Source organism: Talpa occidentalis, unplaced genomic scaffold (assembly GCF_014898055.3).
Source record: "Talpa occidentalis isolate TD23 unplaced genomic scaffold, MPIMG_talOcc4v2.1 talOcc4.9, whole genome shotgun sequence".
Lineage (NCBI taxonomy): Eukaryota > Metazoa > Chordata > Mammalia > Eulipotyphla > Talpidae > Talpa > Talpa occidentalis.
In genome coordinates this window covers 11,300,858-11,327,540 of record NW_023605305.1, presented here as the reverse complement: position 1 = coordinate 11,327,540, position 26,683 = coordinate 11,300,858, and the positions used below count along the sequence as shown (strand labels likewise).

General features: G+C 35.3%; 1 protein-coding gene across 10 annotated transcripts in view; it reads left to right on the top strand.

Moving 5' to 3' along the window:
• Window positions 1-26,683, top strand: part of EIF4G3 (eukaryotic translation initiation factor 4 gamma 3) — a 233,278-nt gene that overhangs the window by 157,713 nt on the left and 48,882 nt on the right. For 9 of the 10 annotated variants that reach the window (XM_054690849.1, XM_054690847.1, XM_037501168.2 and 6 more), the window contains 6 exons: window positions 3,163-3,251; window positions 7,318-7,561; window positions 9,853-9,986; window positions 11,879-11,998; window positions 17,995-18,165; window positions 22,273-22,470. In XM_054690849.1, the coding sequence (XP_054546824.1) occupies window positions 3,163-3,251; window positions 7,318-7,561; window positions 9,853-9,986; window positions 11,879-11,998; window positions 17,995-18,165; window positions 22,273-22,470 (956 nt within the window). Of the gene's footprint in view, window positions 1-3,162; window positions 3,252-7,317; window positions 7,562-9,852; window positions 9,987-11,878; window positions 11,999-12,391; window positions 12,503-17,994; window positions 18,166-22,272; window positions 22,471-26,683 lie in introns of all 10 variants that reach the window. The other variant, XM_037501173.2, reaches the window with a different exon arrangement.

Genomic DNA, 26,683 nt, shown 5'->3' with positions numbered 1-26,683 from the left:
GTTAAGAGTTTATTACTCGTTTGGTTTTGACCGATTCTTTGATAGGTTTTTTAACTACATGCAAGTGAAACCATCCAGAATATGTCTTTCTCCTTTTGGTTTTTTTCACTTAGCATAATCCTCTCCCGTGCCAGCCATGTTGTTGCAAACGTAAGATTTCATCCTTTTATTGTGGCATAATTTTTGGTCTGTATTCATGGGGTTGAATACAGAGAGTTGACAATGGGAGCATATTTAGCTTGATGTAATCCTTGATATAAATTCTAAAATGTCTTGCTAAAGAAAAAGAACTGTTTTAAAACAGTGATTAAACTGATCTGTGTATCCAGTAATTTTTCTGAATTTTACTTTAGGCATTTCATAAATAAAACTCTGAAGAAAAATATTTTTTTGACAATACTATAAAATTTTGCTAAAATCTTGGCCTAGTGTTTCTTGTTTGCATTTACTTATTTTTTTATTTTATAAATTAAATGTGCCTTTAAGAATTGAAATTTTATGGGACAGACTGCTTTAAGCATCACTAAGTTCAGGTACAAAATACTATAATTTAAGAATAAGAGGCAGTAACTTAAGAGACAATCTCTTAGTTGGACCTATTTATTGATAAGGGCTATTCTAATAAGTAGGTCTTAGAAATGGAGAAATGAACTAAAAAGGAAAGAATTTGTAAATCTGAGCTAGTGTCTCAAATTTAATCTCTTTATTCTAACTATTTGGCATTAATTGCTCTATATATCAAGGAATCAGTGTCACTGTCTTCTCTGGTCTCTTCCTCGCCCTACCTTTCTCCTCTCCGTCTACTCTCCAACACGCCCACCTCTCTATCACTGGCAGAAGAGCTGTGATTCAGTCTTGCTAGAACTAAGAGTGTGTGTATGTCTGTTCAGTTTTTAAAATGTCTCAGTATCTCCTAAAAATGTATTGTGCTTTCTCTCACTTGTTTTTCTCACAACTTTAGTTTAAGTCACAACTTTAAGTCACAACTTTAAAAGGACAGAGTAATAAGTTTGCACAGTGTGTATTTATTTCAGGAAAAAAAAAACACAACAAGCCCATGAAAAATGTGTTATGTTACTCGAGGAGGAAATGTTTAGCTCATGTTTTGGGGTTGGCTACATTTAATATATTCTAGGAAAGAAAAGTTTACCTACATCTTTGATTTTTTTTTTTCCTTTAGAGAAAACGCCTCAATTTATATTTGATACCAAATAGTCCCACCAAAAGTGATCTTCCTTTTCTCCATGAATGGCATTTAGAGCTGAATTCATGCATAAATGAAATGAAATTTGAAATAAAATATACTCCACAACTCCATAACTTTTTTTTTTTAAAGATTTATTTATTTATTTATACAAGCACTGGGTAGAGTCAGAAGCGCAGGAGGGTGAGAGAATTCACCAGAGCCAGAGGGAAGAGCAGAGCAGGCAGCCTGATGAAGTACACTGCTGAGGGGAGCAGCGGGCAGCAGGAGAGGTCTGTGCGCCAATGTGGGACCCTCGCCCCGTGGCCGGGGATCGAACCAGCACTGCAGAGGCTGCGGGCAGCTTCCCAACCCAGCACTCAACCACTGCACCACCCAGGAGGCCCTCACAACTCCATAACTCTTAAAAGGATTCTGATTAAATAGAATTAGTCACAAGCATTTTGGAGAGATGCACATAGGAAAGACTTGTTATTGTAAAATCAGAAGATCAAAAAAAAAAAAAAAATGGAAGGAGAGTATTAGTTACATCCAGCAGGCCCTTATTAGAAGGTGGTTTTGTTACAAGGTTGCTGAGAAGAAAAGAAATTCTGGCCAACTTTAATGAAATGGACCTGTTTTCCTATTTTCATTTTATGTAGTTTACCTTAAAGTCACAGTTTCTAAGAACCTAACAATAACATTAAGTGGGATCTTACTATATAGGAATATACATTTTCAATATAAGAGTATGAGGCAATAACAAATTTAAACCCACCCCACAATTAATTACTATAAGCTAGGGTCCATATTTTAAGAAAATGATTTACCTTGAGTAGGCCACAAAGGAAGGATAATACTAGCCTAATAATGTTTTCTTGTTCATGTTTCTTGGTCCCTGAGGAGGATAAAGAAAAATTTCTGTTTGAGCTGTGTAACAAAGGAGATTTATAGAGTATTTTGAATGATCATTATTTTGAGACATTTTAAATGTCTCCTCTTCCTTGTTCTCCACAACAATGCAAATGTTTATAATGTGTCATTCTTTAAAAAGTGTTGAGAGGCTGTTCTGGGGAAATCCTATCAGTGAGTGATATTTCCATAGGGAGTCAGCTTCAATGTCTCCTTCAACTTTGTGTTTATTCGCTTTTGATGACATCACTATTTATTAAGGGGCCTTTCTATAACTCTTCTCCCCACCCATCTGCCTATAACCTCACTGCTATCTCTTTACTCATATGTTCCCTCCTGTAGAATCTTCTTAATATATTCTGTTAAACAAAATATCACATAGCAAACAGAATATATTAAGATTCTACAGGAGGGAACATTGAAGCTGACTCCCTATGGAAATGATATCACTCACTGATAGGATTTCCCCAGAACAGCCTCCCAGCAGTATACAGGGTAGGCTAAAAGTATTGATCTGACGTGAGAATTGAATGTTGTAGAGGTACTCTCTATCTAATGAAATCTTAATCAGTGTCCTTTTGTTTAGAATGCTTTAAAAACATAATATTGAACTTAGTGTTTCTTGCAGTTTATTAGAACCTTAGTTCATCATACAATTTCACTCATAACATTCTAGTTGAATATACAGAGGTCTGAGAAGTGTGATTTTCTTAAGCTGGTATCGTTGATAAACAGTAGAAGCAGAAGCAACAGTAGAAGTAGAAACAGAAGATACTTACCACATACTGAGTTATATGCCTAGGTTTGTTTTAACTGTAAACTAGGAGGGCCCTAGGTCACCATTTGGAAGTTGTATGAGCTGATATGAACAATTTGTGCCTGAGACATTTGCCATCGCAATCTCTGGCCACAACTGCACAGTTGTTCACTTTATGATCTGTCTATCTTCTTAGTATAGGTGAAGCCCTCTTCTGTGCAACTAAGTTTGAATTACCGATATCATTTCGCCCTAATATTCTGAACATGACTTCAAAGTGGGCAGTAATGGACCGGATCTTGTATTTCAGCTCAGACAGCTATAACTGCACCAAAGATGTGGAAGAAACCAAAAGATCGGACCCGAACCACTGAAGAGGTGTTAGAGGCAGAATTGGAGGTAAGGGTCATCAGTAAATCTCTTTAAATCATCCTCCTAGCAGTTGTGTAATTTTCTTAAGACAAGCGTGGGCTTCTGTCCCTTTCTTGAGTTACTGTTTAACAAGCCAGACTTGAGATATCAAGTCCATTTCTAGACATTTAGGAAAATTTTAATAGCATGTTCAACTTCATTAAATTCTTGTCTTTCTTTCAAAATACCTTTTCTAAAATGGCAAGACCCAATATTGCTAAGCCTTCCATCCTCTCACTTCACTTTTTCCTTGTATTAACTAGATGGAAAAACTAGCCTCGAAAAGAAAAATGGGGATAATTTTTTTACTGTTATTATCAGTTGTGGTAGAAACAATCAGGTACATTTTAGGGAAATTTATTTTGAATCTGTCATCTTTAAACTGAAGCCCAGTAACTTTTCATGTATGCTGTGTCTTTTGGAACTAAGCCACACCAGAGTTTGCTATACATGACAGGATACCAGGTCCAGAAACAATGGCAGATTTGGTACTCGGTGCTCTTAACAGTTTCATAGTCTGTAATCTTAATATCCTTGATATTTTGTGCTGAAGTATATAAATGAAGAGTATTATAAACAATGTGTATTTTCTGTTTTTATCTTAAATTCATATCTACTTTATTAAAGTTTTTACTATTTATTTTTACTGACTATTTTAAATACATTTATTTCTTAAGACTTTTCTAGCTAGTTGTTGCCCTCTTGAAGCAGCACACAGTACCCCTTTGTAACTTATTTCTGTTCTGCCATTGTTCTTCTATGATGCTCTGTTGATGTCACAGTTAGTTCCATAGCAACCACTAAAATGTCACATGGGTATGATTTCATTGTGGTTATCAGGGGATAAGAATTGGCAGTAATTTATAGAGGTGCAAATAATTACTGTACTCCTCTTGCAGCTGGGCAAGAAAATGTTGCTCCTACAGAGAATAAAATACCTTCCAGAAGCAGGGGAATCACATACATTCCTGGTATGGCTGTGAGAGCAACATAAACTGATATCTCTTTAGATTTAACTTTAAAACAAAAACTTGTTTTCTTCTATTATACTTCATGTTCATTTGCCCTGTTGTTGGGTTTTTGTTTATCAAGTACTAAGTGGATGGTTACCACTCTGTGCTTGCAAAGATTCGTTCTGTTCTCTGGGCCAGGGGCTGCAAACTTTCCCTTGGAATAGCTCAGAGAGTGTGTAGTTGCAGGCTTTGGGACTATGATCCCGGTCATGTTTTTCCCAACCCCGCAACTATACACTAGAAGAAGCCGTAGATGATGTGTAAATGAGTGAGTATGGCTGTGTTCCAGTAAAAATTTATTGATGGACAATGTAATTTGAATTCCATATAATTTTCACATTTTATGAAATACATTTTTCAACTATTACAAATATGAAAACCATCTCTCCCATGCACACATACAGAAATAGATGGTAAGTCAAACTTGACTTATAGGCCATAGTTTCTTAAAACCCACTTTAGGTTATTCTTCTTACATGAGAACTGTTTTGACTCATTCAGAATCACTTTTTTCTTAATCTGATAGTTTCAAAGTATAATAAAAAGGTATTTGGTCATTTGTACACAGACTTTTCCCAGGAATCCTGTAGTCCCCTGTCTTTCCTAATATTGACCATTTGTTAGGTTAGTAAATATTAGTTGCCGCTGTCTTCATTTTTACTGATTCTCAAGGGCTCCTTGTCGTAGGTTTTTCTCAGTCATTTAAAAGAATGTGTTTCAGGTGTCAGCATATCAGGGCTGTATGTTAGAGAATTATATCATTACAAATATTGACATTCTCAAGGTTATTAACATAGATAACATGAAGGATGATTCATCTTGAAATTTTCAGTCAAGGCATCATAAAATCTGTTTAAAATTTTTGACTATTTCATCAGTCATCATGTGTAGCTGTCAGTCTGATTATTAGAGCACTTTAAATGCTCTCAGCTTTAATAAAGCAGCTTTGTCAACTAAATTATTCTTTTAACAGGTTCCCATAAAAGGTTTACCTTTGACAATCCAGCCTTTCTTTATTTGGTCTGTTTTTTTCTGAGTACATAGTTAAAGAACTTTTAGATACTTACAAATTAGTTGAATAGAATTTCATCCTGATGAAATAAAGCTATCATCATAAATATTTAATGCAGCTATTTTGTGAAATCCCTTGAAAAATGCCCCTTCTATTATTGTGCATCTGTGATCTGTATTCTCTCAATATGGTTTGTCATTCATGGAACGGTTTCTTTATACTTATTTTCAGTTAGAACAGGACTTTTCAATTAATCTTCTGTTTATATCCATTAAACTGTCATTGTTGATTTTAGGTACAGAGAAGAGGACCCCCAATGTATTTTTTGACGTTTGAAATAAGAAACTATGTAATTGTGTAATATAGTTATACTGCTCTTTAATAAGTCATATCTGTACCATTTACAGACTCACATGCCAGTTTATTAAAGATCTTCTGGTATTGCAAGTTTATTGTAAGTTAATTAAGATGACAGTATAGAATAAGTAAAAGTAAAACTGCTAATTCATGATTTAAACTCAGTAGATATTTTTCTGCCACTTTTTTTGTTAAAGATTTATTTATTTTTATACATGAACCGGGGTACAGGCCAGATGTGCGGGAGGGTGAGAGGATTCACTGGAGACAGAACGGAGAACAGAATAGGCAGACTGACGAAATACACTGCTGAGGGGAGCAGCGGGCGAGACAGGAGAGGTCTGCCAAGCCATGTGGGATTCTCGCCGGCTGGGATTGAACCCACGCTGTAGAGGCTGCGGACAGCTTCACAGTGCAGCGCTCAACTGCCTGCGCCACCAGGGAGGCCCTCTGCCACATTTTATAAACAAAATTGTTTCCAGACTTTGTTTTCTTTGAAGTATATATGTTATGTATTTGCAGGAATTTAATTTCCATGATAGAAACGAACTAAAAGCCACATTTTCCTATTGGTAACATTTTAAAATCCAATGTATTTTCCCTGTGGCCTTAGGTATGGTAGAAGAAAATTTGCTAGTATGGTATCTGTTGTATTGCTTGTATATCAACGCAGGATTTGTAGCTCGTAATTTAAAAATAAAAAATATAATTTTATAAATCAGTCGGGGCAAGTACTTCCTGCAATCCTGTGTTGAAACAATTCAACAGAACCTTTGTTTTTGGCTCTCCTAGTATGATTTATCAGTTAAAATACCTAATTCCTCAGAGTGATTCTTCCAAGGATTGTTTTCAGAGTACTCTCACCTTTAATGAAAAAGAAACTTAAAGTTCCTGGAGAACTTTGCCTTGAGAAGTTTTGGTGTTTCCTACAGCCCTTAAGAAATAACACTTTTGTTTGATATCTGAAACAAATATAGTAAAACGTAATTTGGGTAACAGGGTTAATTCTATTTTGCCTCTTAAAAAGACAGTATGAAGCAGAACTTGGCTTTCTGATGAAATATTCCAAGCATTTTTCCAATATAATTTGAGTAAGAGTATAGTCTCAGAGCATTCCAAGAACCAATAAACAAAATAGATCTTAAGTAACAAGTAGCCTCTTTGTAAAGTGAGAAATGATTGGCTTTGTGGGACTTAGATATGTTAAACTGTTCATCAGACTTTTCATTTCTCAGCCAGAGGACAGCATACAGAATACCCTGCAGCGTTTCTTTTTATATTTGCTCAGCTTCAGTAGCAAGGGTAGGAGTGCTTGATTTAGATTTCTGACTAGGACTCTTTCATGTCTATCAAGTTCCAAGGATTAACAGTTCTTTCCATTCTAGCCTTTGGGACATTTAGATTTCATTAGTCATGATAAAGCATTTCAGTAACTATTTGAAATCTTTGCTTTAGACCAGTAGATGAAATGAGAAGAGTGTTTTAAATAAACTTACCGTTCCAGTACTGTATGCTGAATACAGATATCCTTGGGTGACATGTTTTCTTATGCTTTCTGAGAGGATAGATATATATTCTTATATATTTACATATTCTTTTCTATTTACACACAGTAGAAGATTATATATAGAGATACACACACATATAACCTCTGTGTCCACTTATGCTTTAGCCTAAAGCTGAAGAGGAGCTTTCAGGTGACAAAGTACTTGAATCTGAGCACAATAAAATGAGCCAAGGGTTTCATCCTGAAAGAGACTCCTCTGACCTAAAAAAAGCGAAAGCTGTGGAAGAAAATGGAGAAGCTGAGCCTGTGCGTAATGGTGCTGAGAGTGTTTCTGAGGGTGAAGGAATAGATGCTAATTCAGGCTCCACTGATAGTTCTGGTGAAGGGGTCACATTCCCATTCAAACCAGGTAAGTTTATCTCTCCCTATCTGTGTACCTCTTGTTTTCCCACTTCACAGTACTGCCTTTTCACAGAAGAATACTGCATGCAAGAAAGAGGCTCATCACAATGTAATATTTGCAGACTAGTTCAGCAGGCATAAGTTAGTGACTAGCACATCCAGAGTGCTGTATTGGCAGAAGTGATATCTGATGATGTTGTTCTGCCTTTACTGACTTTGGAAGAGAAGGTGGCAAATGAAATCATTCATTGTTAGACTGGGGAATTTTTTTTTTTAAGATTTATTTTTATTTATTTTTGCATACAAGAACTGTAGGTCAGAGGTGCAGGGTAGGGGTTGTGAGAGGATTCACCAGAGACAGTGGAGAGTAGAAAAAAGCAGCTCTACTGAAAAACACTCCTGAGGGGAGCAGGGCTTGAAACAGGAGAGGTCTGCTGTGCCCTGTGGGTCAGCTCCCTGGCTGGGGATCAAACTCATGTTTCAGTGGCAATAGCTTGATAGCATTGAGATGTTAACCACTGCGCCACCAGGGAGACCCTAGACTGGTGAAATTTGATAAGAGAAATTTAATAATCTGTTACAAGCAGTATGACTGAGTTTTTGATTGACATGGGAAGCAACCTGTGAATATCTGATAACCCTGGAGGATATTTTATCTTAAGATACTATCAGGGCACGTTAAACCTCTGGCCCAAAACTATGGTTAGTGTTGCGATTTATGGAGAAATTTGGTGTGGACGTGTGGGGAAAGGTGGTTCCTTTAATAGAAAGTTTGGGATAAGTGGAAGGTTTTTTTAGTCTGCCACATTTGGACTTCTGCACGATCAGGTAGGGTTTGGGAATAAAATATCAGACCTCAGAAATAATCTACATCAGTTTTTTAAACTGCTGCCTTTTACCCATTTAATAGGTTGTGAAGTTAGTGAGCTACAACAAATTAAAAAAAGAATGAAATAGAATAATGTCAATGCATTACAAGTAGAATGCATAAGTATTTTAGGAAACTTTGTTCACATATGTGTTTGCTCTGAGTCATGAAGTTGTATTTTTTTAATATATTTTTTTAAATGTATTAGAAGTATTTCATGAAGTCATGAGTTGTCAAAAATGTTTGCCATTGATTGACCTCACCCAATGTACTGATCTTTTCACTATAATAAACTAGTACTAACGGGTTTCATGAAACTGTAAGGCTTTATTACTGTAAAGATGGTTTTTAATCTTGGGATTCAATTTACTGAAGTTGCTTCTAAAGCTCTAGGCTTACATCATACCACCAGACACTTCTGGCCACCACCAATCCTTCATTAGGAAATTGAGACAACATTGTCATTTTTAGGACTGTGTCGATTAATATTTTTATCCTTTAGCTTGGCAAGGAAATAGTGCACAACGATAAGCTCCAACTGTATTGACTGTCTTTCCCCCTCTGTAATGTACACTAGTAGTAATTAGAAAAAAAGGCAATTTAAAATTTAGATTCCCATAAATTGTATACTTATAAACAAATAAAACAAATAGGATTTTGTTGAAAATATCTGTAAAATTCTCAAAGACCATCAGTGAGTCTGATCTACACATGACAAACTACATTAATGTAAAGAAGGACCCAGCATACTATTATGAAGTGATGTGTGGCCTGATTTTGTAGAAAGCTCTGTTAATTCAAAGAAAAAAATTGTGAATTTTATCAATTAATATAAATTTTAAAAATTCTCCAACTCGATATAAAGAAAGTTGGAGTGTGAGAAGTCATAGCTGTAACAATAGTAGCAGCAGCAGTAGTAGCAAGCAAAGAAACTAATGTAAAATTTATAGTAAAAGTAATAGCCAAGAGTACATATAGTGTCAGGATTTTGGAGACAGATATGTGCATTCCCAGTTTAGTTGGCCTAGCAACAGGACATTACTTTATTTCATTGAGATTAAACTAGAGGCAGGAGGGAAATTCTATAACTGCTCAGACTTTTCAGAATTTGTCCTTTTACCTTATTTTCCTTTATAACATTTCCAAATGAACAATAAGTATTCTTTTTTTGCCATGAAACCAAGAAAATTCTCAAATTCCTTATTCCTGAGGCATTTAAAGTGTTTGTAGTTCAATAGTAGTTTGTTTAATAAGGATTATTACATGTCCCTGGCCAAAGGTTACTTTTCATGACATTTTCTGAATATTGCTCAGTGTTTGTCTTTTTGTTTGCTTATAAGATAAATGTTGGAGTCTTGCTTGTTACAGTTTTAATGGATATACATATAATGATTTTATAGACAGTTGTTTGACAGTATCCCTCTTTCTAGAATCCTGGAAGCCTACTGATACTGAAGGCAAGAAGCAGTATGACAGGGAGTTTCTTCTGGACTTCCAGTTCATGCCAGCCTGTATACAGAAACCAGAGGGCCTGCCACCAATCAGTGATGTGGTCCTTGACAAAGTAAGCTGCATGCTTGAAGAAAATTGTCTTTTTGGAGTGAGAATTGGGTTTTTACTTAGTGCAAATATGAGAGATAAAAGCAGTTTTTAGGAATTGTTAGATGAGGTGGTATTTGAATTAATATATGTAAAGTTTAAGAATTATAGTTTCTCTAAATACTTTTGGGTTTTGGGTTTACTCTAGCTTACAGCAGTCTTGGGCCTTGGTCCATATTTGAGTGATGGTTTTAAAATGTATTAATTGATTTGTCTGCCATTGTGATTGTTTCCCAGTGATGTGGTGAAAATTGTGTCTGTTGGACTAGTAGTCTAAGGTTAGGTATAGCTCTTTACCCACTGTTCTAAAATTTCAGAATGAAATAGCGTGCCATGACGAATAAGTCAGAAATATAAGAAGGTCTTTGACAAATATAAGTGAAAGTTAACATGGTTCAAATAGTGTATATCTCAGAATCTCCTCATAGATACTTAACTGTGCTTCAGTTTCAGTTCTGTGAAAATAGATAGGCACCCTTTCCTTTATGTCTGATCTTAATGGTGCTTACAGAAAATTATTACAATGAGTACTCTGTTTACAAACAAAAACAGGGGAGGGGTAACATCAGATGTAATTTTTCAAGTATTTTCATGTAACTTGAAGATGAACCAGTGACTAAGCTTGAAGTATTTCTGATTTGAAGAGAGATGACTAGTTCCTAATTTATTTTATTTTTTTTTTTTTTAAAGATTTATTTATTTACTTATACAAGCACTGGGTACAGTCAGAAGCGCGGGAGGGTGAGAGAATTCACCAGAGCCAGAGCGGGGAGCAGAACAGGCAGAAGGACGGAAGTACACTGCTGAGGGGAGCAGCGGGCGGCAGGAGAGGTCTGCGCGCCATGTGGGACCCTCCCTCGGTGGCCGGGGAGCAGCCGGGGATTGAACCGGCTCTGCAGAGGCTGCGGGCAGCTTCGCAACCCAGCACTCAACCGCTGCGCCACCGGGGAGGCCCTAGTTCCTAATTTAAATGCACAGGGTAACTTACAGAATGAGATCCACTTCTATTGAGATTCCCAGCAGCTGCTTATCTAGACCTGTTTGTATTATTTTACTCTCACAGCAACAGTTCCTCTTATTTCTCTTGATATGTAAGTCTTCTCTTTAGGTGCTTAATGTGAGGACAGTTGAACGATTGGTGGTGCCAATTTGAGGTTACTTCAGTACTTCAGATGGCAAATTTTATATCCACTGAATTAGATTATCCTCTTAGACAAGATTCCTCCTGTCTTCCTGCTTTATTCCTCACTTTAGCTACTCATTTGTGATTTCTTGCAGAACTACTCAACTTACTGTTTGACTCAGCTATAGTCACATTATATGCCTATGAACGGCCAGGTATCTCAGATAAACAAGGCAGAAAAAGTGAGATTTTAAATGTTATTGCACATGAAAGTGTTTCCTTATGAGACTTACTGTCCACTCAGATTGTGTATTTTACTAATCATAAGGCAAACAGCATCAAAACAAAATGACAATGGCTGTATTCCGACAGCCGTTGCTCTGATACCCTGGTGAATATCCTAGAAAGAAACCTTAAAATTTGGCAGTAGTTCATAGGGTCTCAAAATAGCTTGTGTTGTGCCATTTTATTTGTCCTAAATGTCTAATGAGCCAGTCTACTGATGGGTCCAGCCTTCCCTTGGAAGTTTTAGGATGGTTAGTCCCAAGAGCAGTAGAACCTCTGTGGACCTAAGGACTCTCAAGGCTAGCCAGGAGATGCTACCATGGTTCATACTGAAGTTCCATTGGTTCAGCAGTGTTTACCTTTAGCAGACACACACTTTTCAGTCATAAGTTTTTGTTGTCTTTGTGGCATTGAACGCTCTAAAAGTTGTTCCTTTGCTTCTCATGCAGATCAACCAACCCAAATTGCCAATGCGAACTCTAGATCCTAGGATTTTGCCTCGAGGTCCTGACTTTACTCCAGCCTTTGCAGATTTTGGAAGACAAACCCCTGGTGGAAGAGGTGTACCTGTAAGTGCAAGTTCCCTACAACCCAATTAGTTAGAAACTGTCATAGACTCCATGACATCTTGTCAAAAGGCAAGAGAGCGACACTTAATCGTTGATTCCTCTAACCACGAAGAAGTAGAAGAGGCAAAGACTATCCTTTCTATACTATATTAAAGTAAATAAAGAATACACTTGAGTTGTTTTTACTTGAAAGAAGTTGGTCTGCATTAATTTGGTCTTTTGTTTTGTTTTGTTTTGTTTTTCTCTTATTTTTTCTGTTGAATTGACCTGTAAATGGGTTAAAAATAGAACCAGTCTTGACTAGGACTCCTACTTTGTTTTGAGGTGCCTGATATACTAGAGATCTCTGTTACTATCCAGCTAATGGTCATCTCTTTGTCTTTGTTTCTACAGATCTGTAACGTGCAGAGCAGGCATGGATTGCCAATTCTGGATCAGAGCACAGGCCCAACTTGCACTCCACTGGTGATATCGCACCCACCCCTGAAGAGCCTGCCTCTAGGGGTGCGCTGAATCCTTTTTTTCCCAGTAGTCTCTGGTGGTACAATAGTTTCTGTTTTGCTCTTCTCATTTAGTGTAGGTTGTAAAAATATGAACAAATGACATGTACAGAAGAGTGCAGTATCAGTAAATTGCAGATTGCTTTTATACCGCCAGTGGCAGGCTCTTCGGCAGTGGAAGTGGCATCACCAGTGGAGTCATGCTGGGCACTGCACTGTGCAGGATTTGGCACTCTCTGCCTCCTCATGCTTTGTAGACTTGCAGAAAGCATAGGGGAAAGTTGCCAATGATGAGAAGATCTCCTTTTTTTCAAGTTGCAGTGTCAGAGAGAGAGCATTTAATCTAAAATTCTGGAGGAGCGTGGGGGTTGATGTACATTTGCAGATCACTCTGTTAAACTGTTTGATTTTATGTTTGTAAAAATATTTTATATAAGGTGACACTTTTTACTTCCCCATCACCTTTTTATTTCTGTAATGGCAACTTGTGAAACCTGCTTTGAAATAAGACTTCACCATCTGAAAACAAATGTCAGTTTGTTGAATTATTTGATTATTTTCCTGTGTCCACTGAACATACTTGAATGCCCACAGTGTGTTGGAGACTTTGTAAAACCTACAGAAAATCTCCTGAATTTGTAAATGTTATTTATTGAGCATTGCCATCTTAAAGACCTCTATGTGTATAATCTGTTCTCACACATTTGAATTTTAAACTTTATTTTCTCTAAATACTAAGTTAAAATTTTTCTAATGTATGCAATACCTCACTGGAAAGTCTTAGAAAGCAGCTTTCTAGAAACCATATCATAACTTATTTTTCAGATTATTTTCCTTTTCTGGTGGTTCAAAATTTATATATCTATTAATTTGTTTTTATTTTAGTTTTGGTTTATAGTTTTGTTTTGCCAGGCATTTGAAAAAATGTTGATTCCATTTTGCTATTTTCTCACAGCATCTGTGGTTATCATATTGCTCAATTTTGTTCATATGCCACTCACAGAAGTTATGAATTGTCACTCCTTTTCCTAGCCATATTCTACCCTTTTTCATTACCAGCTAGCTATTATGTAATAATTAGATGTAGCAAAAAAGAAATTTGTGATATGAGGATAAGCTTTGTCACTTTTAAAATATCAAAATCATAAAATGAATTTTAAAGGTAATTGTCACAATGTGTATTTGCCCACTAATCTATATATCTACATATATCAGATAAATGAGCTATTTATCTGATAAATAGCTGGAAGTGAGCTATTTAAAATTTGACTGGAAGTGAGCTATTTAAAATTTGTAGTGTCTTCAAAAAAGTCAGTTTAATTCAGTACTTTTATATGCTACAAGCTATTTTTTAAGTGAAATTGAGATTTATCAGGATAATATTAATATATTAATACATAACAATAAGCTTTAATGCAAGTAATTCTTCTAACCTCACCTATAGCTAACAGACACCTTCCACTTAATTTAGCAAACTTGCTTTGGTGTATTGGTGTAGATACAGATGAACATTTCATAGGACTTAAATATCCAACATCAGTAAACAGTGCTGTTCCAATAAAAAGCAGTAGGCCCTGCTCTTTATAGTTTCTGGTTCTGTCATACTTCTAATAAGTTTTGCCAGCTTTTCAATTGACTTATAAATTGCCATTCAAAGATAGTAAGGTCCACCGGGTATGCTTCATAGTATGACCTAAGTAGCCATGACTTCTTGTATAAACTTGCCTGCAAGATTCCTGTTATAAAATATTTTAATGTGTGGCAATTGTTTTTAAAATTCCAGGTGCAATTACAATTTTAAGCATAGAGATCTTTTGATGGGCATTAAATACATATCTATTGGGTATACCTAGGTGGTATTATTTCTCTAGTTTTTTAAAAGTCAAGGTGCTTAACAATTGTGGTGTTAATTTTAATGGTAATCTCTTGACAGCCATCATAGAAAGTACCCCAAACACAATGTTCTGAGCTGGGGCTGAGGACCTACTCTAGTAACCTTTGCCAGTCATAATTGTTTCAGCTAACTTTGAGATTGCTGAAATACTATAAAAATTCTAAAATAAAAACCCTAGCAATAAGAGTTTTCTGTTCATAGTATTACTCTCTCTCTCTTAAAGGAACAGTTTGCATCAATAAATTGGTAGGATGAATATTTGGTCCTATTTTCTTTGATTATCTGGGTTAACAGAGGACTTTGAGGTTACAGTCTCTAAATGAGATGGGAGTAATGTATATTAAATTTTAAAGTAGAGATGGTATGCTATCTTATTTAGTGCGTTTAAGAATAACAGTGAGTAAAAAATTAAAACTTCCAGCTTGATTAAGAAAAAACTGCAGGGCCTCCCCGGTGGCGCAGCGGTTGAGCGCTGGGTTGCGAAGCTGCCCGCGGCCTCTGCAGCACCAGTTCGATCCCCGGCTGCTCTCCGGCCACCGGAGGAGGGTCCCACATGGCGCGCAGACCTCTCCTGCCGCCCGCTGCTCCCCTCGGCAGTGTACTTCGGTCCCTCTGCCTGCTCTGCTCCCCGCTCTGGCTCTGGTGAATCCTCTCACCCTCCCGCACTTCTGACTACCCAGTGCATGTATACATAAACAAACAAACAAACAAACAAATAAAAAAAATACATACCTCTTTAAAAAAAAAAAAAAGAAAAAAAGAAAAAACTGCAGCTTACTAGCTAATCAACTCCAAATTTTGATGCTTCTTTTGAATTTTAATATTTTTTGACTTTGAGCACATACACCTTAAGTTCCTCTTCTAACTGAGGTTCAGGATTGTTTCTCCTTTAATGAGAGAGACCAAACTTTTTTTAAAATATATATACTCCATAACTTAATACCGGAGCCTCTATTTTGTTTGTATTTTGCAAATAAGACATTCATCATAAGGTGCAATTTCAGAAGGATACTATAAATTTGATAATTTGTGTTAAGTTTTTCACTCACACAAAAACAACATGAAATGTTTGAAGGTAATTAGATGAGTCTACCCATCAGCTTATTAAAAATACATTTGTTCTTTGGTATTACTGATGATACCATACCTAGTTGTTCAAGGTCCTTTTACATGTCTTATATTCCATGAGCCTCATAGTAAGTTTTACAGGTAGGAGAATTGAGTCTTTGATATGCAAGGAAATTTAAGTTTAGCAAATTTAAGAGATTTGCTCACAATAACTGTGTTCATAGGTTTCAGAATTAGTCTCAAAGGTCTATTTCTTTTGTCTTCTAGTCTGCCACTTTTCTCCATTCTACCAGTCATTCCAGACATTGATGTCACAGTGAATTCATTTTCAGAGTTTAAATATAAGCACCCTAAGAAATTCATTAATTAATCATGTTATGCATTTATTTATAAGTGTAGCAAATCTGTTGAGGACTAAAAATACTTTGATAAATATTTGTCAACAATATCTTAGTTATACCCAGAGATATAACTTCTTTTTAAATTTTTTTCCTTTTTTTTAAAAATTTTTTTACATTGTTCATTCAGAGATAAAACTTTTTAATGTGGCTTATAAGAGCTTGACCATGGGTTATAATTTCAACGCTTTTATCCTGAACCAACAGTTGTTGATTAGTTTTTCAAAACTTTTTTCTTTGAAACAATGTTACCTATTTAGAAGTATTTATTACATTTCCATATCTGTCATTTAATATTCACACATTTGTCATGGGACAGGGAGATGTGGCATAAGTCTTTTACTTACATTTTAGATTCAAATCTCAAGATATATTCATTGGTGTTTGCACAGTTTTTTAAAGAAATGGACATTTCTAACTTTATTCAAACATCATTAAAATTATCTCTCCAAATTAGGTGTGGTATGGCTGCTTATGATTTTGACATTATTACCTTTCATTATACTCAGCAACCTTTGTTCTTGACAAATTTTCATGTGTAAATGCAAGGATTAAGTTAAATGTCTTGTGAGATATAATTGTTTATTTAATATATATCCAAGCATTGAAAAAGATGAGCCAAAACCAGATAATAACCTGCATTATAAAAACCAAATCACACTTGGTTTACTTGTTTTTTAGACAGAATTGTTTTGTCATATCAGAGTTTCCATTTTATAAATAAATAGCCTTGTAGTCATTCTCTCTGGGCCGGTAAATGTTCCTTGTTGCTACTTTTACAGTCTGATAATCCTCTTTTTAATTCTGTGTCAGTTATACCATGCCTAGTACCTCTGAGGTTATCTGACCTCAGTTTTTTTTAATGTTAACCAAATCCTTTGAGATCACATCAGTAGTCCTGAATCCTTAACTGAATGCATTTGAAAGATTGGTGTGTACAACTTAGAAATTCTAACTCCTAGTTCTGATGCATCCTTGATACTGACATCTCTAATTAGGGCAAATGGTGAAGTGCTAGAGAATAATTTTGAGACTATGTGATTTGTTCACTTTTAAGCTTATCTGCTTAAGCCTCAAACCAGTCTCTTAGTAACTGTATTTTTATATAAAGCATGCCATTTAAGTTCCTGTTGCCTTCTCTCAAGTATGTGAATTTAAAAGGATAGTATTGGGGCATAGAGTGAGATATATTCTGGTCTATATGTCTTATGTGAAGTATTTTTCCTTCCCTCTTAAAATCTAATAACAATATTTATTCAGAATTTAGGGAATGATAGACCAGTAAAAGTAAAGACTTAATAAGCAGCAGGGCTGGTAGGAGCAGAACTTAGTATTAACACATGAATATTTAACCTTGAAAAATTATTTTCAAACATTTAAGGTAGCAACTAATATAACTTGTTTCAGTACACAGAATACAATATTTAACTCACCCCATTATTTTCTTGCAGTAGCAACAGTTAGTTTGATGACCAGTGTGACATGCCAGAATGAGTGTAGTAGGACTTTAGCAGAAGAAATAGTTGACACAGGGAAAGAAGACCTTTTTTCAGGGAACAAGTTGGACTCTCACTAATGATAAAGAAAGAGAGTGTTTCTGTCCCAGCAAATTTAGAGTGATCTGTTAAGTTCTGCAGTAGGCTGGGTGTCTGTACTACAGAGAATTTTAACATTAAGAGGTATTGTGTTACACATTGGAAGTTTAGAAGCCCAGTTTTTGAAGCAAATTTGTAACCCTTGAGACTTCACTGTATTGCCTGCAATTTTTTTCAATTATTTAAGTGCCAGTCCAAAGTGACACAACTAGTGAAAAATAGAGCTTTAGCTAGTGATTATCTTTTGTGGTGGTGTTAGAAACAACTTTCTCAATTTAGCATTACCTTAAAATTTTTCATTACTTTATCTCACTTAGGAGGACTTCAGGATCAAAAATTGTAGTGGTGGAGAACATTACATTAATGATGTCTAAGGCACATGCACACACACACACACACACACAAATATCACATCTAACTTGAGTGCCTAACACCCATCCGTCTTTGCATTTAGAAGTGTTTGGTGTCATCAGCAGCAGCACAGCAGAGACAGTAAATTGTAAGTACTCTGTAGATATAATAAAGAATATTCTTGTCCTAGTTGTTGAGCGTTGGACCGCGGAGATCTCAACCTGGCCAGAGAAGAGAACCCAGGAAGATCATCACGGTTTCTGTAAAAGAAGATGTGCACCTGAAGAAGGCAGAGAATGCTTGGAAGCCCAGCCAGAAGCGAGATAGCCAAGCAGAGGATCCTGAAAACATTAAAACTCAGGTGAGAACAAAAGCACATTCTGAAGTTGTTCTGGAATTATAATAATTCTGTTTTGATTTATTTTTGCTTGTCATTTTGTCCTACTGCTATCTAGAGAACTCTTAAGACTTTTTATATTTTTTCCTATTAAATACATTATGTTAAAAATCATTGTGGATCCCAGACAACCTATTATTTTCTCTTGAAATTGCTTTCTGTGTGCTTTTGAAAACAGGCTGTGGGTAGAGAGTTCATGTCATCAAACTGAGGTCAGTATTTGCTTTTCTTAAAAATATATTTTCAGATCTCAGTGATTACCCGTGCTAGTCTAGTTAGTACATTGCTTTATGTTCTCTTGTCAGGTCTTTCCTCATTTAAGTTATAATTGAGAAACACACTTTGTTTTAGGGTATTTTGGGTGTTGTTTTGTCTTGTATTGTTTTTTTATCTTTCTGTGCTTATCCTGCCCTCAGAACTCTTTAGGGTAAATGAAATTAATTCCTTTAATTCTGTCAGGTTGTATCAAGTCTTTATTCATCTTTTGCTGTATATAGGGAGCAAACACAATGTTTTATAGATTTTTCCAGTTATTATAGCATGTTTCTTGGATTTTGACATTTTCATTGAGGATTATTTACATTTAGTGAAAATTACTTTTTGATGTACTGTTGTGATGGTTGTAAAATAGCCACAGTATGTAACAATCACCAAAATCAAGATAGAGTGCATTTCTATCAGCCCTTCAAAATTTCCTTACACTGCTTTGTGTTCATCCTTTGCCAGATTATCATATAAATGGAATTAAGTTGATTCTGTGCCTCCCCCTGCTTTTTTTTTGAGTTAACAGAAATTTTAATAGCCAACGTAGGACTTTTTCCATAATTTATTTTTGTCACTACAGCCATCCCTTACTACCCCTTCCCCATCCCTCTTAATCTCAGAAACCTCAGTTTGCTTATCAGTTCTGTTAGTTTATAATAATTTTGCTTTATCAGTTATCTGTTATATTACCTAGGTGAAATTGTCCAATATTTGTATTTATTTTTCTAGTTTACTTCACATAATCCCTTTGAACTTCTTTCATTTTGCTGCAATTAGCAATGTTTCATCTTTTCCTTATGGCTTAGTAGTATTCCAAATACCACATCTTCTTTATCCAGTCCTCTATCAGTAGGCACTTAGGTTGCTCTATATTGCTAGCCTTTGTAAATAATACAGTGATAAACATTGTGAAGCGTATAATTTTTTGTGCTGATAGTTTTGTGCTCTGTGGCTAGATTACCAAAAGTGTTGCAGGATCATTACAGTATTTCCATTTTCACTTTTTTCAGATCGGTCCAGGCTGCTTTCCAAAATAGCTGCACCAACTTACATTCCCAACAAAATAAAAGGGAACCCTCTTTCTCTGCATGTTCTCTAACCCTTGTTGTTGGAAGTCTTTTTGATGTATACTGTTCTCACAGATATGAGATGATATGTCATTGTAGTTTTGATTTGCATTTACCTTATTGGAAGTGAGAATATAACTTTTTTAACTTAGCATATACATTTGCAATTCATTCATGTTATTATATGTGTGATTAGTTTATTTTTTATTACCCAGTGATATTTCATAGTTTGGATATGACATAGATTATTTATCCACTCACAGTATAGACAGTCTCCAGATTTTAGCAATTACGATTAAAATTGCTGTAAACATACGTGTAGGATTTATGTGAACATATGGTTTTCTTACTTTGGAGTAAGTTACTAGTTATGGGAGCACAGAGTTGTATGGTAAATAGAAGTGTAACCAAGCTGTTATTCTAAGATAGTTTTACAGGCCACTTTGAATTTCTACTGTCAAGACATGAAAGTTTCAATGATTTTACATCTTCTTGGCATTTGTTTTCTGCTTTATATATTTTGACATTTCTAATGGGTATGTGGTGGTATCTCATTGCATTTCCAAAGTGATTAGTATGTTGAATAAACACATCTTTTTCCTCCTTTCTGTTGGTCAGAGAGTGCCGACTTTGTGGGTGGGGGAGGGTAGCAGGGTTCTGAGCTTTCCTCCCTTCTAGTCCTCTTTTATGGCAACTTTCTTCTTTGGGCAGTTTACCAGAGTCTCCCATTTATCTTCCGTGTTCCAGTTTTCTCAGGGACCTGCCACTTTTCCTCCTATTAACTTTTTTTTTTTTTTTTTTAATGGGAGTTATTACACTCGCAGTGTTTCCTTGCCACCATGTTGATGACGTCTCCAAACACATCTTTTTCATGTACTTATTTGCCATTTGTGTATCATCTCTGCTAAAATTTGTTTATCTTTTGCTTTTTTATCATTGGATAGTACATTTTCTAAGGCTGAGTTTGTGAATTCTTTATATATTCCAGATACAAATCCCTTCTCAAATGTGTGCTTTGCAAAAATTTCCTCCCAACCTATGGTTTGTCTTTTCATTCTTTTAATATCTTTTACAGAAGTTTTTAATTTTGATGATGCTCAATTTATCAGTTTATTTCATAGAATGTGCTTTTGCTGTTATATCTAAGAAATCTTTGCGTAATCCAAAAAACAAAGCTTTTCTCCTATGTTGTCTTGTAGAAGTTTAGAGCTTTAGGCTTTACATTTAGATCTGTGTTCTTGTTTTAGTTAATTTTTCTGTTATATGTGTAGGATATAAATCAGTGTTTCGTATCTTGTAGTTTTGGTTTTTTGCATATGGAGAGCAGAAGGTTTCAGCACCATTTGTTGAAATTATTTTTCTTTCTCCATTGAATCTTTGTTGATAATCAATACATCATAGATGTATAAACTTATTTCTACACTTTATATTCTGTTCCAGTGATCTGAATGCTTCCTTTCTTGCCAATTCTACACTGTCTTTTAAAAGTAGCTTTATATAGTAACAGTTAAAATCATATTGTGTGAGTCCTCCAATTTTATTATTTTTCAAAATTGTTTAGGCTATCTAGTTATTTTTTGACTTCCCATATAAATTATAGACTTAGCTTCTTAATTACTACCAAAAAATAAAACCCTACTAGGATTTTTATTTGGGTTGTGTTCAATCTGTAGATCACTATGGAGAAAACTGAGAACTTAATAATAAATTTTCTGATACATGCATATGATATAGATCTCCATTTATTTAGGTCATCTTTGATTACTGCCATCATATAGTACTTTTGGATATTGTGTTAAATTTTTAACTATTTTATGTTTTTTTGTGTTGCTACTGTAAATGGTACTTTAAAAAATGTAATTTAAATTGTTGCTAATATGGTAAGATTGATATCTGTATATTGACATTATATTCTACAGCCTTGCTAAACTCTTACTATAGCATCTGTTTTTGTAAATTACAAATTTTTTATGTAGACAATCACAGTGAATAGTTTTGTTTCTTTGTTTACAATCTTTATGGGTTGTATTTCTTTTTCTTTGTTTCATTGAACTCACTAGGACTTCCAGTATGATTTTTGAATAGGAATGGTGAGAATGGACATTTTTGCCTTGTTTCCAGTATCAGGAAGAAGGCTTTCATTCTTTCACCATTAAGTAAGGATATAGATACAATTGTTCTAGTTGAGGAAGTTCTCTTCTATTCCTAATTATAGTGAGAGTTTCTACCACATTTTGAAAGACTACTGCCTAGTATTGTGTACCATAACTCATATTTTACCGTCATTGAGACAAATACCTAATTTAGGACATTTAAATTATTTTCTGTAAATGGTTATAGTGAAAGTTATTTGGGCCAAAATCTTTTTTTACCTATCTTTAAAGATGAGTCGATTTCTGAAAGCAAAATTGCTGATTCAAAGGATACATCACCACTTTAAAACTTCTAACACGTATATGGCCAAATTGCCCTTAGAAATGTGCAGGAAAATCCAATATTATCTCATTTAAAAAATGAACTGTACCAGAAGATATCCCTAGTGAAGTATGAATATACTAGTTCCTAGGAATCTTATTTAATATTGAAAAAGAGACTATAATTTTTTGCTATTTGTTAAAATACATGGATTAAATTTAATTCATAATTGTTGAATTTACAAATTATAAACAAAATATTAATCCTGAAGAATGCATCTTTATTGTCTAATTACTATAATGCTTTTATTTTGTGGCCCTTTTAGGAGCTTTTTAGAAAAGTTCGAAGTATATTAAATAAATTGACACCACAGATGTTCAACCAGCTGATGAAGCAAGTGTCAGGACTTACTGTTGACACAGAGGAGCGCCTGAAAGGAGTCATTGACCTGGTCTTTGAGAAGGCTATTGATGAACCGAGTTTCTCTGTGGCTTACGCAAACATGTGTCGATGTCTAGTAACGGTAAGAAGAGAGGAAGGAGTAAAACCAGAAATCTCCAAGAGGTATATTCTCCCCTCACTACACATTCTTCCCAGAAGTGTTATTGGGGCAACGTAAAGGGGAGAATATATTTTTAGCATTTATAAATATAATATCTTCCTTGTATGAAATGAATCTTGCTTTATTAAAATGTAGTCATCTCTGAAGACAGAATATCAAGACTAGACTGAAATAGGCATAATATGCTCCCATCCAATCTGAGGAAGATTGAATAAGGTTTAAATCACTATGTTAAATTATTGTCATGGGCAATCAATTTCCTGGGGTGTCATGTTATAGAAATAGAGCTAATACTTACAGTCATATTTAATTAAATTCAAAATTGAAAACATGTTGGTTCTAATTCTAGCCTCTATGAAAATGATAGGATAGTTATGATCATAAAGGATTCAAAAATAATTATTTCATCTCTTAGAAACTATTAGTTTTTTTTCTCTTTACATTGTCCACAGCCATTTAATCTCAACAGCCTGTCAAATCTAGGGCAAGACAGAATGGGAGACCAAAGAGCTTCTGGTTAGTGTTCATTGTCTTCTATTCTGCAGTCATTAAACTGCTGTGTACCATCTGTGTTTCCTCTGCCTGTTACTGTTACCAAGGTACTTGTGTCAGAAATGTGTGTCCTTTAACATTTGAGTTTTTTTTTAATTATCACAACTTGTCATGCCTTGCTATAAAAATGCAAATTTGTATCATTCTACTAAATATCTTTTGAGAACCTGTGGCAAAGGTAGGTAAGACTGTTGGGACTTCGGAAAGTTAAACTTTGTCTTTAAAAAAACTTAAAATCCATGTTTAAAAAAGCAACATTAACCAGAGGGAAAACCCACCTATATGGTAGGCTGTGATACTGCAGTGTATTATGGCCTGAATGGAGGGTTTAGACAAAAAATTCAAGTAGCAGGGGAAAGAGTGGAAGCGTGATGAACTTCTGTGAAGCAAGAAGAGTTTGAATTAGACCTGGGAGAAGGGGGAGTGCAAGTCCAGAGAAAGAAGAACATATCCCAGGCAGGTGTCAGGCCGAAGGGGCAAGTATGGCATAATGGTTTACACTTTAAAATTCAAATTCTTACTCTGACTTGCTAACTTTATAGCCTTAGTTATATAACCTCTTTAAGCCTCAGTTTTTAATCTATAAAGTAAATTTAATTCCTACAACTTGTTATCACAGCAATAAAATTAATTAAATGAGATAGTGGATAGAAAGCTCCTCTTTCAGTGTCTGGCCTGTAGTAAGTCCTAAATATATTTATTCAAAGCTATGTCGTTGATGGAAAAGATCACAAAGATCTTGAATTGTTGACTACAGAATGAGGATTATTGCATAATAATAGAAACCATCTTTTTAGCACCTATTAGGTTGCAGTTTGGGTAGGTGGTTTGTATATTTATTATTTTTACTGGTTATTATAACCCTAAAAGTTCAGTATTATTAGCCCCACTTTGTTGATTCAGAAATTGAGACTTTAAAAAGGGCAAACAACTTGCTCAATAAGTGAACTAATAAGTGGCAGTGCTCCAAATCTAGGATTATTTAACTAAATCGCTTGCCATATTTTTTTTTTTAAAGATTTATTTATTTATGCATACAAGAGCTGGGGGACAGGCCAGAGATGCAGGAGGTAAGAGGATTCACCAGAGACAGAGTGGAGAACAGAACAGGCAGATTGACCGAAGTACACTGCTGAGGGGAGCAGAGGGAGAGTCAGGAGAGGTCTGCTGCTCCATGTGGGTTTCTCCCTGTCCGGCTGGGGTTCGAACTCATGCTGTAGAGGCTGCGGATTGCTTCATAGTGTGGTGCTTAACCCTTTGCGCCACCAGGGAGGCCCCCCACTTGCCATATTGCCTTCTAACATACCACCGTTTCCTAAAACCAAACTGATTCTCTGTTTCATGCTCCTTATTTTCATTGTGGCAGTCATGATATCCTCTAGGCACTCATTAGAATTAGGACTAGATCCCAGATCTTCTGGCTCACACTTAGTGGCTCTTTACCATTTTGGATTTAATCTAATAGGCAGTGAAAGTTAAGGTTTTTTAATAGAGGCTATTCATGATGAAAATGGCCTTTGAAAAGACCTGGCAATAGTTTAAGTTGGTTTGGAATAGGAAAAAATTATGGATAAGCCGCTGCTTAATGTGACTGTTGTTATGATCTACCCTTGTTTAAATAAAAAACTTTAAAAACTTACTGGATTATTTTAAATTGAAAAATAACAAAGAGTATAGAGATACATAAAGAAAAAGTTAATATGGCAGCCCCAAACAATCCTAAGCTTTTCTTCCTCAAAATCCTGATGAAAGGATTTTTTGGTTATGCTTTACTTGAATTATTATGCATTGTTTTTTAGTTAGTTTTTTTTTTTTTTCATTTGTGATTTGGCACCTACAGGTAGATTTTGCACACATTTTTAGAAACTGCAAAATATCCCATAGTATATATGTGACATAATGTTTCTAGCCATTTCTCTCTTCCCTCCTTCATGTTGTCTGTAGTTTGGGAGTTTTGCTTGTTTTATTGTTTTGCAACCAGAAACAGTGCTGTATTAAAAAAAAAAAATGCCCTCTATCCTTGCATGTTGCATGCTAGACTTTTACTTCTTGAGCATAAATTCCCCCAAAGTTGTATTATATACCAAGTGGTAAATGTTTTTAAATTTTTCAAGGCCAGCGCTTGTCTTTCCATTTTCTAGACTCCTGTGTAATCACCATAATTGACATGCTGCTGACACAACCCTTGACGATTCTTAAAAGAATGAAGGCATTTTTAAAAAAAATGCCTTCAACATTAATAAATGTATCAACTTGAAGAAAATAACTACCTGAAGATGACAATTTCATATATGATTGCTGACTGGCCAGTGTGAGATGAGACACTGTTAGTTTGCAGTATAATGTGACAATGTTAATTTACTGTGTAAAAATGAAAGAATGGGTGTGATCCAGCTTACCAGGCAGCCTTACTAAAATATTCCTTGACTCCTAAACAACCTGTTTGAAACACTTAAATATCTTAGTTTGGGTCATGGGCTACTGTTTAATGAAAATCAGTAGCTATCTACAGAGCATTTTTTCATTTTGCAGGCTCACTTTCCTTTCTGCCATCACCCTTCATCTTGTTTGCAAGCATCTCCTTGTCTCTTGTTAAGGACTGAATGTTTGTGCTCCCCTAAAATTTATGTTGGAGTCTTGTCCTTCAGTATCACAATATTAGGAGGTGGAACCTTGGGAGGGTAAATAGGCTTAGATGAGGTCATAGGTTAGAGCTCCAATCATGGTATTAATGCCTTTGTAAGACGAGGAAGAGACACTAGAGCTTCCTCTCTGCTACCTGAGGGTAAGGAAGAGGATAGATGTCTGCAAATGAGAAAAGGGGCCCTCACCAAGAAATGAGTCTAACCACTTTGATCTTGAGCCTCCAACTTCCAGAACTGTGAGAAGTAAATGCCTTTTTGTAAGTCACCACCAAGGCACTTTATCATAGCAGCCTGAGCACACTCACATCCACCCTTCATGTCGTTCCTAACTAACCATTTTCATTGGTTTTCCTGCCCAGTGTCCAACAGACAAACATACTTGCTTAATACATAATCCTGTTGAATTTTAAGAATGAAAAATTTACCACACATCACCAGTCTGAAAATATATGTCCTCAACTAGCCTGTTTCCATATTTCCACAGCCCTGTTAACTGTCCCCAGAGGACATTAGGATTATGTTTCAAAGCAGGTCTTTAGGGAGTTTTGTAGCTAGGCATTCATTCATTTAGGCATAGAGATCTATGATGTTGTTGATTGTTTGGTTTTAATAATATCTCCATGTGAATATGTTTTAAAAGCTTATACACGATCACATCTTCTCTATGTCCTATACATGTGAAATGCCCCATGACCACCATTTTGGGAAAGCAGATGTCATTTCTCTTGGCCTTTTGTGGTTTTCTCCATATTGCCTTCTAAACTAACTTTATACTTTCTTTGATACCCTTTTTTTACATATAGGTGACTTAATTTTTAATCAAAAACCCATTAAATACATCTACAAATATTTAAATACATTACCTCTATACCTATATATAAAACCGTCTTATTTATTGGCCTCCTAACTATGTGCCAGCCGCTATCACATGCTTTATTTAGACAAGTCAGTCCTTTCAATAGTCCTAAGAGTAAGAT